General features: G+C 38.5%; 1 protein-coding gene across 15 annotated transcripts in view; it reads right to left on the bottom strand.

Annotated features, from left to right (window-relative positions):
• The window catches only part of FGD4 (FYVE, RhoGEF and PH domain containing 4), a 209972-nt gene that overhangs the window by 39764 nt on the left and 157045 nt on the right, over nucleotides 1-13163 (bottom strand). For 14 of the 15 annotated variants that reach the window (XM_055085558.1, XM_055085555.1, XM_055085553.1 and 11 more), the window contains 3 exons: nucleotides 2992-3081; nucleotides 867-1012; nucleotides 231-387 (listed from right to left, as the gene is read on the bottom strand). In XM_055085558.1, the coding sequence (XP_054941533.1) occupies nucleotides 231-387; nucleotides 867-1012; nucleotides 2992-3081 (393 nt within the window). The remainder of the gene's footprint in view (nucleotides 1-230; nucleotides 388-866; nucleotides 1013-2991; nucleotides 3082-13163) is intronic. The other variant, XM_055085556.1, reaches the window with a different exon arrangement.

The following is a 13163-nucleotide window of genomic DNA, read 5'->3' as shown; positions in this document are numbered from 1 at the left end:
CTGATAAAGCCAGACTCTCCTTGCCTCAAAAGCAAATGGAGAATTCACTGTTCAGTATATTGCATGTGCTCAATGAATATTTTAACTTTGCAGAGATGATTTCTGCATAATTCAGACCAGAATGGAATTTGGCCAGGTGTCTCAAATCTCTCAATCTAAATTTTAGATCTAGAAGACCTTATGATTTGTACAGAAGAAGTAATTATAGCCTTGAACAAGAGTCCTATTACCTGAATTTCTTCAATTATTGATTTGAACTGGGGAATACGCTCTGTCATGTTTTTAACCAATTCCATTGCGTTATCAAATCCCTTCACGTATTCTCCATACATCTTAAGGAATGGGGCCAATTTCTGAAGGATGTCACCAATTCTAGGGGTAGTTTCCCTGTATAAAACATAGAAACAGTTGTTAAGATTTCTTATAGAATGAGTGAATTAACAGGACTCCAAATGAAGTAATCACTTTCTACACGTACCCTGTGCTTTGTCAGATCCACTTTGCTGTGAGATTGATAGAGAGCGAAAAAGCACCTCTTTACAGGGAGTTTAGGGATGACATAGTAAACAGAGATGCTTTACTCTTGGAATTCTTGAAGCTCCAGATTACCCTTAATATCATATCTCCACTAATCAAACTATAGTTTGGAAAGGAGAGATGAAACCTTTTTCAACTAAAGACAAAAATGTACCACAAAGGTCTTTCAGTGATCTTTAACGTAAAATCTTTTTTTTTTTAACATAAAATCTTTGCGTAAATGTTTGTTTACAGCTCTGTGTAGCATTATTATTTCAATTTAACAGCTGAATAACACAGCTTCTAGTATGACTGCCTTAGATATATTATTTGCTATCTATGCCTCTTACCATTCTTGCATTCTTTTCTCCAGCTCTGGTAATAGGAATTTACTATGGAAGGCATTTATTGATGAAATATTAGAAAAGATTTTATTCACCATCTCTGCTGGAAATGAGCCTCGATTTGCTTCTTCCAGTAGTTTGCAATAAAATACCTGAATAAGAGAATTAATGCAAACATTACTTCAAATTTATTGGTTAACCATCTAGCACGGTGCTAAGGCACATAGTGGGCTCTTAGTAACTTTTTGTTGAATAAATGGCAAAGTTCGTGATTCAAGAAATCAATCATTTTTGAAATGTAGGAGTGAGTATATGCTTTAAGAAGAATCAGGAATTAGAATTAGGAAGCTTTGACTCTAACCTAGGCTATGCCTCTATCTGTGGGATGTTAATCTTTTCTTTTCCAGAGAATTTCCAGTTGAGGGTAACAGGATTTACCCTTCCTATCCATAGGTAGAGTTAAAAGATGGAAACCTATATAGATGCATAATAACTGTGGTATTTTCCACTCCTCTTTATATTTTGAATGACTTCTATGGCACATATTACATATTGCCCTGTATTATATTTTGTTGGCATGTATCTCATTTTCTCTATTTAAACTGTACACTCCTTGGGGAGGTAGAACATTGTGATTTACTTCTCACAGTAGAAAAGGTGCTTAAAAAATACATGGTCAATGCATGAACAAAAGAGTATTTCAGTTCTCACATGTTTTCCTGCTTTAGTAAATAATAATGCATGGTAACTTAAAACTCAGAAATGAGGATAAAAAGATCTTCTCTTGGACATAATAACAGGTATCTTAAAGACAGTAAAAAAAAGTTTTGCAGTCTTAGCTCTACTCCAGTAGGGCTACTATACCTCTTAATTGCCATTCTTTTAAATGTAGGCAGAAGGAGGTCTGTTCTTTCATAATGTCCAGATGGTTGTTTATTTTCTAAATTCACCTCCATTGCATTTTCTTGAGAGGCAAAAAGAATACAAAATTATGTCCTTAGAGACTCCAATAGGATATTTTAGTAATTAAGACTAAATTCTAAAAGGTCAGCAACAGTAGCTGACAAGATAATATGGCTGAAACAAAAAAACAAAGAAAGAATAAAAAAAAGTGCAACTTGGTAAGAGAAAAAACCACATTTCCACTATGGGAATACCTAAAAGTTTCAGGTCTGTAATCTCCATGAGGAGAAACATTGTTTCAAAGGCACAAACCAACATGAATTGATTGACTTATGGTGAAATTCTTTGGAAAGTGAGTATTTGAGTCACAAACACATTATCTCTGAGACAAGTCTTAATCCGGCCCCTTAAGGCTCACCCTAACAGGCATGTAGTCTACTCTAGGAACTGATAAAGAGGTGTGCCCAGGATGGCCTGCTCCCACGAAGTTCCATTTTTCCAACTGCAATGGCAGGACATCTTCTTGCAACTAATTTACTCAAAGTTGGCAATTTTATCTTTTAATAAGAGAGGTCTGTATTAGCACACAATCTACCAGTTATCTTGATCTTTTATCACTGAAACAGGATTAAGAGGCCATCGTGTTTAACAGTTGTTCTTAATGATGCATTTTAAAACTTTCTTTGCAAATGTATATTTGAGATGATTCACAAGCATCTACCATGATGAAAGTACAAAATGTTATTCACATATTCAACAAACATTTACACCTGGCACTGTTTTTAACGTTTTATGCAAGGCCAAACAAGTGAACTCTCAAAATTCCTTCTGGCCCTATGACTGCAGCAATTCAGATCATTCACAACAGCAAGTGAGACAAGAATCAGTGATGTATTCATGTCAACATCAGAATCTCCTATTTACTAACACCGACTTCAGGATCACAATAAGTGGGCAAGAAACAGAGTAGTGTTTAGGATTGAGAAACACAAATAAAGGCATTTTGCGACTCATACAGAGTCCTTCAATCTGTTTTTTATGAATTATGAAACCTTTATACCTAATGAATTCACTGACAGCGCTGAAAATGTTAGAGATCTCCTTGAGGAAGTAGCTTTCACTTGCCCAAAATGGCTAGGTCCTCCTTGCAGTTTCTAAAACACTTAAATTACTAAGTTAAAATGATGTATAATGCCAAAAAATAAAATACTGAAAGGGAAAATAGTACCTGATCTAAGAGGTCAAGTCGGCTGACGTAAGCTCTTTCTGTAAGCAAAAGTTCATTGGCTATTTTGTGAAGTTTTTGCTCATTAGTCTCCTGAAAACAGAACAGATATTCACATATCAGGAAATAAAGCTTGGACAGTATTTCTCAAGTAATAAATATTATCAAATGGTTTCATTAAGGACTTCCCTGGTGGCACAGTGGTTAAGAATCCGACTGCCAGTGCAGGGGACACGGGTTCGAGCCGTGGTCCGGGAAGATCCCACATGCCACAGAACTAAGCCCGTGTGCCACAACTACTGAGCCTGCTCTCTAGAGCCCGCGAGCCGCAACTACTGAGCCCGCGTGTCACAACTACTGAAGCCCGTGCACCTAGAGCCTGTGCTCTGCAACTAGAGAAGCCACCACAATGAGAAGCCCGGGCACCGCAATGAAGAGTAGCCCTCACTCACCGCAACTAGAGAAAGCCCGCTTGTAGCAACGAAGACCCAATGCAGCCAAAAACAAGCAAATAAATAAATAAAGTGTTTAAAAAATTGATTTAAAAAAATGGTTTCATCAAAAGTTTTCTTAAGCTTCTCAGGTACCCAATTCCTTTCAGTCATCAAGGAACATCCAACCAGAAATGAACAAAATTAGAAATCTGCTAGATTTAATCTATGATAACTTCTTCGATCTCTGTATCAATTAACACTATCTTCCACCTTTTCCTTGAAACATCTTTTATCTTTTTTACTTCCCAGACGCTTTACTTTCCTCATTTTCCCCCTACCTCTCTCAGGCTACTCTTTGGACATGTTTTTATCACTCTCTCAAAGATCTTGTTTAATTATTATTAGCTCTATGCACAGAACTTTTTACCTTAAAAAAACTTTTTATTATGGAAAATTTCAACCATATATAAAAGTAAAGAAAATAGTAAAACAAACCCCCATGTGTCCATCACCAAGATCCAACATCAACTTATTGTTAATCTTCTTTCACCTATGCTCGCACCCACCTTCCTCCATTATTTTTAATTAAATCTAGACTTTAATATTTCTTCAGTTTATATTTACTTAACTCTTAAATATCTTTGTATAACCTTGCTAGTGCCATGAGGATAGTGACATTTTTTCCTTGTTAACTGCTCCATCTCTTGTATCTACTGCAGTGCTTCCATAAAACACTGGCACTCAATAAAATATCACTGAATGAATGAATGAGAAGTAGTCTCACATGACTAACTATTGCTGGACATTTGTTACCACTTTGACATGTTGTCAATCTAAGACCAAACTCATCATTTCTGTAAAATCTCCATCCTACCACCACCCTCCAACCTTACCATCCTAGCAACGGTTCCATCCCTTTCCAGTTAGCTGACTTAAATTACTTTAAGCTTAGTTCCCTACCACAAAATCCAGCCAGTCATCAACTCCTATTCATGGCATTTTGCCTTTAGCATCCATCTTTTAAGCTCTCATCACTGCCACCCTGTTTTGCTCATACCTTATCTCAAGCCCAGGCCAATCAATAGTTGCCCAATTAACTGATTCCATTATTTTTTTTGGCTCTAACCCACCTTGAATACTATTGTATGAGGAATTTTTCTAAAACTCTGTTCTGGGGACTTCCCTGGTGGCACAGCAGTGGTTAAGAATCCGCCTGCCAATGCAGGGGACACAGGGTCGATCCCTGGTCCAGGAAGATCCCACGTGCTGAGGAGCAACTAAGCCTGTGCACCACAACTACTGAGCCTGCGCTCTAGAGCCTCCAAGCCACAACTACTGAAGCAAGTATGCCTAGAGCCTGTACTCCTTAACGAAGAGTAGCCCCTGCTCGCCACAACTAGAGAAAGCCTGCGCGCAGCAACGAAGACCCAATGCAGCCAAAAAATAAATAAATAAAATTAAAAAACAAAACAAAACAAAAACTCTGCTCTGCTCACCTAATCCTAATTCCCATAGGAAAAACCAAAATTCTTCAATAGTCCTCTTCTCACTGACAGGATAAAATCCAGACTCTGTGTACCATCCAGAGTTGTTTCTACCTAGTTACTTTGCTGAAATACTTGTCTCATTCTAGGAGAGTATGAAATATAATAAGAGTTTAGTAAAAACTATAGTACCAAAGCAGACCAAAGTGTACTTTTTTTTTTTTTTGCAGTACGCGGGTCTGTCACTGTTTTGGCCTCTCCCGTTGGGGAGCACAGGCTCCGGACGCGCAGGCTCAGCGGCCATGGCTCACAGGCCCAGCCGCTCTGCGGCATGTGGGATCTTCCCGGACCGGGGCACAAACCCGTGTCCCCTGCATCGGCAGGCGGACTCTCAACCACTGCGCCACCAGGAAGCCCCCAAACCAGTGTCTGATTTGTGTAAATGCTACATTTTAAACTATGTATAAAATGCTATTAAGTTGTATAAATGCTTCATTGTGTTAAACACATATGACATCTATTTTATGCTTTATATGCAATATATGTTCTAACGTGGTAAGTTACCATGTTGCTTCTTACAGAACTGAGGTATTTTTATGTGAAGTCTTTAGGGTAAAGTAACATAATACGCTTAAATAATTTGTGGTCTCAGAAACACTGAAATAAGAACTATGTAGTAATCGGGACTTCCCTGGTGGTCCATTGGTTAAGACTCCTCGATCTCATTGCAGAGGGCCCAGGTTTGATCCCTGGTTAGGGAACTAGATCCCTCATGCCACAATTAAGAGCCCACATGCTGCAACTAAAAGATCCCGCATGTAGCAACGAAGATCCCGAGAGCCACAACTAAGACCCGGTGCAGCCAAATAAATATTTCAAAAAACAACAACTATGTAGTAGTCAAATTCCATAATTAGTCAAAGTTTTGGTTTAACTTAAACTCAGAGTAAAGTACTAGCATTGTTGCTTGCCTACCTGGCATCCCTTCCCCGCTATCTCTTAATGGTATCCAGATTTGGTTAGTGTGTCTACCCCACTACTATGTAGCCTTTCCTTTGGGGAAACTGACCTTATCCACAGATCAAAAGGGGAGCCCTGAATGCTGTCACAATCAGGAGTATACAGCGATAGGTTCAGGGGCCAGTGAGACAGGAGGGAATATGCACTGGCAGCTTTGGAAAAGGAGGCTCCCTACTCTTAAAGGAAGAACCATGGAAAAAGAGATCTCTCTTTGCTGCTCCACGTAAGTGAGGGTACATGCAGTCTTGAGTGCTATAATATAGCAGCCATCCCATAACCACAGAGATGAAGCCAATAAACTTCCTTATTGTTTAAGCCAGTTCGAGTAATATTGGTGTTATTTTTAGCACCCTGATTAATATAAAAAACTTAAATACTAAGAAACATATGCAGTACATTCCATGAGACTGATAAACTTTCAAGAAATTTTTAGACAATCACTATTTATAGAGAAGAAAGTAAAATACTTAATGAACTAAAAATGTGACTTTCAAAGATGTAGTTAAGTGTAATAAGTAAATACATAAGAACTCTATCAACATTTCAGAAAAAGTGATACGCTGTTCTACACACTCACAGGAAATACTGACCTGCACCAACACTACAGCTATTTGTTTTGGTTTTTTAAGCCAGATTTACTGAAATGAAATTTACAATTAGTAAAATTCACCCTTTTGGTGAATAGTTCTAGGAGTTTTGACAAATGGTTACAATCATGTCACCACCACCACAATCAAGATACAGAACATTTCTATCGAAACTTTTCTTAGGTCTCTGCAGTCAACTCCACTCCTCTTCCACCACCAGCTCCTAGTAATTGTTGATCTTGCTTGTTCCAGAATGTCATGTAAATGGAATCACACAGCATGTGCCTTTTGAGTCTTGCTTTATCAAAATGCATTTGAGACACATCCAAGTTGTTATTAGTATTAGTAGTTCATTCTTTTCAAGCCCTTCATTTTATTCTAATAGTGGAGATATCTTTTTGACCCACTATACTCTTTTGTATATTCTAATTCTAGTTCTAGCTAATATCTTTAAAGAAAACAATCCAGCAGAATTTGTGCCATGATAAAATAATACATCTTTTGTAAGTCAGAGAATTCATTAAACAAGTCATAATGTCTATTATTGCTATGCAATGAAGTCACCCCTGAGGTCTTCCATATCCTACGAGATCTTAAAAAGGAAGCTCCTAAGAAACAATCTTTTTGCTGACCGCAAATTATACTTTAGCTGAACGTGGCAAATTGTAGGTATCCTGGTCATATTTTGCAAAATCCAAGGGTATGCCAGCAGTTATTAGTAAAAGCTATATTCCTTCCACACAGATGGTCTTCTAACATTAGGTCCCTGACCTTGCCAAAGTCAACACAAAGTAAACTTGCTGACATATGGTTTAATCACTCACATATAAGGTTTGTGAAAAGTTACTAGGGATTTTGTGGTGGAAGTGAGGACATCACAGACTCATGGAGCCTTTCTTTAGGTTAATCACAACAATAATAGCATCACCATAATAAGAACAGCTAACAATTATTCACTCATTGCTTGTTATATGCCAGACTGTTAAAAGTATTTTACACAGATTGACTGGTCCTTACAACAAGTCTATAAAATGGGTGCCATTATTATTCCTATTTTATAGGTAGTATACACACACAACAAAACAAAATTCCAGAGCTTAAATAAAAAAAAAATCCAAGCCTCAAAGAGGCCAGGAAACTTGCCCAAGGTCACACAGAACCCAAATGAATCAGATTTTATTCACATAAGTGAGTGATTTTTAAGTAACTCTTCAGTAAATAGTTGGCTCTCACTCTAACCCTTCTTTGCAACAAAAAACAAGACTGTATTAAGTGCCTACAAGTGAACAGACTAACAAAATACCAACTATCCACTTAAAAATGGAATGTGCATTTAAATTTATATACTGATTATTTTTCCAACATAAATTTTATTTAAAGCAGACTTTTTAGCATTTAGTAATAATTATCAGGTATATAAAAAATTCACTCATATTTGATGTAATAATATGATGGTTTCCAAATTTTAAAAAATTAGTTTAGTTTCTGAAACTTACCTATAAGTACATTTAGGGAGAAATATATGATCTCCCTGCATGTACAGGGCTCAATTACTCTATCAGACTTATGCTTAAATAATGCACAAAGTATGGGCTTCCCTGGTGGCGCAGTGGTTGCGCGTCCGCCTGCCGATGGAGGGGAACCGGGTTCGCGCCCCGGTCTGGGAGGATCCCACATGCCGCGGAGCGGCTGGGCCCGTGAGCCATGGCCGGAGCCTGTGCTCCGCAACGGGAGAGGCCACAACAGAGGGAGGCCTGCATACCACAAAAAAAAAAAAAAAAAAAAAATAATGCACAAAGTAGTTTTAAAGCTGCTGGTACGTTGGGGCTGTAGCCTGATATTTTTTTTACTAAGAAGGCATTTATTTTTGTGATTCTTTGGAAAACAATAATGGTTACACAATATTGATTTGATGAGTAATCCCATTTGATTCTTTTGGAATTGAATACACAGGCTTGACTTTTCAAAATAATTATAAATATGCTATTTAAAAAGTATCTTACTTTTGATATTCTGCTACAAAATAAAGGGACTGGTTTTCTTTCTTTTTTTACCTGCAAATATATACTACATTGAAAGCTGATTCTCAGAGTATTGCCTCAAACGAAAATACACTAGAGTACACCTAAACCATCAGAACTGAAAAAGTAAGATACACTCCTCTTACACTAATAGACTATACAATTTATTTTCCCCTGCTCCTCTCTGCTTAATGCATTCCTAGGCTATTACTGTGTACCTTTACACCTCTGAGAATCTTTCTGTAGAGATCTGCTCCATTTTCACTTGGGTTAGGGTCAGCCTAGTTATTAGTCACTGTACCCACTGTGGCACATGAAGTGTTGCAGTGTCAGTTCTGCCTCCTTCCTTGCAGATGTCACCAGCTCCTGAAGGTCTTTTCAGACCTTTTGGCATGACTCTTCCATATGGCGGGAGCAGGGACAAAGAGCAGCTCTCAAGAGTTCATTAACTGGATAGGCAGAAAATGCTTGTGTGGAGCCAGCAATTCACTCTTCAGAATCTTAGTGCCATACGCCCTGCACATGCCTCAAAACCCCAAGCAGGGGAGTAGATATTTTGAAAAGAATTTCACAAATGCCAATGAGCAACTGTTTCCTGCAAGATGCTTTAAGGGCAGAATCTTAAACTGTTTAAAAAGGAATCCGATATTGATACTATGCTTTATAACTCTTCAATACATGTTCTCATGTGATTTCATTTTAAGCAGGAAGATTTTTTTTTCCCCTAAAAACACTGAATCAAAACTACTAAAAGTTTTTATAGCCTTTTCCATATGTATATTTATAACATATTCCATGTTATATTTAAAATAATATCTATAGAAATTATCATGTTTTATAGGACCAGAATGGATGTTTCTTGCTCGTGGGGAATTTCTATCCAAATCTGTCATCAGTTAATTGTATTCTACCATGCAGAAGGAAGATGTGGTTTTGTATAGGTATGTGTCTCTGCATTCCCTAAAGTCCATTCTCTCATAGCAAGATGAGTCAACTTAGGAAATAAACACTTGATTTTGTACCACAATTCATGAGATGCATCAACATTTTGATATGTCATTTTTTAATGTATTTACAGACATCAAAATCTTCAGTGTGGTTCCAGGTGATAATTAAAAATTAGATCACAATGATATTTAAATGTCACATAATTACACTATCATCTCAAACCACAACTTAAAATCTTTAATTTTGTGTTAGCCACCTTCATTCCAGTATTCTTTCTCAGTATACTAAAGAGCAAGGTAATCAAGGGAAGTTATCACAAGGTGAGTGACAGGGGCAACTCCCACTATTTATTGGCACTATTCTACGTTCTTCACATGAATTATCTAATGTAACCCTCTTAATACTCCCGTGAAGCAGGTAGCGTTATCCCCTCATTTTATAGTCGAGGAAGCTGTGTCCTAGTGAGGCTGGGTAACCTGCCCAAAGTCACACAGCTAGTAAGTGACTAAGCTAGGATTCAATGCAGGTCTGTGAAGACAAAGTTCGTACTCTGCTACCACCTTTTAACTAAGAGAACTCCTCCTGGATCTGGGGAACAAGAAAATGAGAAGGTAAGGGAACAAAACACAGATTTTGTGTTCTATTAAGATCATGCAATAATGCCATAAGCAAGGTCAGGTGGTCTCAGGGAAGAGCTGTAATCAGGAAGAAATTTATCACCAGGTTCACATTACAAGAAAAAGAGAACGCCCGCTATGACATGCAGGCATTATTCCTTTCCCTGGTGCATAATATAGTGTCACAAGCATTAACAGTCTGGTGCTTTAACATGATCCTTCAGGAAGCTTTGGGAGCAAAATCCAAGCCTAATTGTGACCAGCACCAATAGTTTTCGAATCTATGTTCTCTACACTGTTCATCCAATTCGAAAGAGGAGAAGAGGCAAGTGAGAACTTTCAATCTGAAGGTTTAAATTACATCCTTTTAAGAGAGGGTGGGGAGGAAGGAGAAAGAGCCTGCACTGAGAAGGACAATTTGGTTTCTTGCACAAGATCAGACAGGAAGTGACAGCAAAGAGAGAAGAACTTTGCTCTTCTTACACCCAATTTAGTATACATTAGACTAAACTGTCCTTTGGGTTTAGCAGAAATTAAAGATCAGACACCAAGAAAATGTAATATATACTCACAATCAATAACTGAATTAAACTATCCCAAGCCTAGGCAGAATATCAAAGTAATAAGGTCACATAAATATTTCTGGTGATGATTCCCCAGAGTTAAAACTTTGTACACATTAGTGAGTGCCTCACATGGCATGAGGCATGCAAACTTATCTCTGTGCATCCTGTAAGGGAGCACCTTAGTTTAAAATAGAACTGAGGGGCTTCCCGGGTGGCGCAGTGGTTGAGAGTCCGCCTGACGAAGCAGGGGACACGGGTTCGTGCCCCGGTCCGGGAAGATCCCACATGCTGCGGAGCGGCTGGGCCCGTGAGCCATGGCCGCTGAGCCTGCGCGTCCGGAGCCTGTGCTCCGCAACGGGAGAGGCCACAACAGTGAGAGGCCCGCGTACTGCAGAAAAAAAAAAAAAAAAAATTCACATGCTTATGTACATCCTTTTACATTCCTACCCTCTTTCCTGAGCTCCAGATCCGTATTTCATCTGCCTAATTAACATCTCCAAATGGATGTCTTGCAGGTGCCATAAACTGAGTAGCATAAAAGTAACCTAATCAGCAACTCTACTCCCTCCCCTCATTCCAAACACAATCACTTTCCTTCTTGTCTGTCATCTCAACCAAGGCCTGCAGAGTTATACTAAAGTGCCGTGTCTGAGATCACATAGCTGGGAAGTAATGGGGCTGGGATTGGAACTCATCTCTTAATTCTAAAGCTTTCATCCTTAACCAATAACCCATAATGTCTCCGGAATATTCCATTTTTGTTTTAGGTATCTTTACCTGGACATCCCACAAGTCCTTTAAATTCATTATGTCTAAATCCAATTAATTTTTTTGCCCCCCAAATATGTTGTTCTTTCTATTCTCTTGTAGTTCAGTAAACGGTACACCGCCTGCCACTTCATCCAAGCTAGGAGTTGAACATGACTCATTCCCTACATCCAGTCACGCAGTTCTCAGAAATCTCTCTCCCTTGTCCTAACCCTCTGCTTCGTGCAGGACCTCTTCCTTTCACACCTGGACTATGGCAGTTGCTTACTAACCACGTTCCCTGCTCCATCTGTTTTTCCTTTCATCTGAGTCATTTTTCTAAAACCCACAGATGTATAATCATGTCACTTCCATGCTTTAATTAAATGCCTCTTAGGCCAGATAGTATTAAGCTTATGGAAAGTTTGAAATAACATGGGAAAATACCTATGTTTAATCCTACAAAACAGGATGCAGAATGACCATACATTATGCTACTGACATATATATTTTTAAAATATCAGCTGAGAAAAACAAGCTGGAATGTTAGATATCAAAGCATTTTTCTCTGGGTGGTGGAACTATGAGTGATTTTGTATTCTCTACGCTTTGCTGCATTTTCTTGATTTTCTATGAGGATTATTAAATTTATTCAGACTTTTAAAAATCTTTTTAAAAAAGTCTCCATTGTTTTCAGGGGAAAAAATACAGCTTAGGCACACAAACCCATTGCAATTTATCCTTAGCTTACATTTTCTTTTTAAGCCTATCCTTCTACTCCCACGCTCATTTCACTAGCCCTTCTGGCCTCTATTATGAGGCCAGAAAACCCCTAAACATGGCAGCTACCCTCTTGTTTCTACTTCTCACACCTGCTCTCAGCCTAGACGCGCTCCTCTTCCCTACCTCCCTGTTCCTGTCTATTCTGGACCACCAGCACCTCCCACTCCTCCTTCAAGCCCAATTCTGCTGCTTCTCAGCAGCCTGCCCCTCACCAGCATTCCTCCAGGCACAGCTGTTTTCTCATCTGTGTTTCCCAAGTCCTTTTTGCACCATATCATGCTGATTTACTTATGTCTTTCTCCCCTCAGCAGACTGAGGCTTTGTGGAAAGGGCTTGCCTTGTTCATTTCTGTTTCCAGCACCAAGGAGAGTGAGCCTGCACACTGAATTTTTAAAGTGAACAATAGGTGGTTTTATTCAGGTGCAGGCTCTCTGAAGCACACTTTTTCTCACTTCTTTCTTATATCTTTCCAGCATACTAAACGGAGTCACCACAACATAAAGAAGTTTCTGAGTTCCCCATCAGTTCTAAGTGAATAATGAAAAGCTACCCTCAAGACATTTATAAACTCTCCACATGGTTAGTGAGGAAATTTTTCCATTATTCTACACATCATTTTAAAATGCCTACGACTTTAGTTGGAGCTTTCATTATAATACTAGCAACAATGAAAGATCGATTAGTAAAGCTGGATAATTTCTTCGCTTGTGTTGCCTTTCACTTTCTTGGAATTAAAGCTGATTTGGCAAAAGAAGAAACAGAGGTATAATTTAATACTTGCCTTCAAATCTAACAAGACCTCAACAGTTGTCCCCTTATCTTTCAAAAAGTGAACCAAAAGAAATTTAAAGCTTTATGGGCGGGGGGTGGGTATAAATTGGGAGACTGGGATTGACATATACACACTACTATATATAAAATAGATAACTAATAAGAACCTACCGTACAGCACAGGGAACTCTACTCAG

Source organism: Physeter macrocephalus, chromosome 6, assembly GCF_002837175.3.
Source record: "Physeter macrocephalus isolate SW-GA chromosome 6, ASM283717v5, whole genome shotgun sequence".
NCBI classification, from domain to species: domain Eukaryota; kingdom Metazoa; phylum Chordata; class Mammalia; order Artiodactyla; family Physeteridae; genus Physeter; species Physeter macrocephalus.
This window is presented reverse-complemented; position numbering and strand designations above follow the sequence as displayed.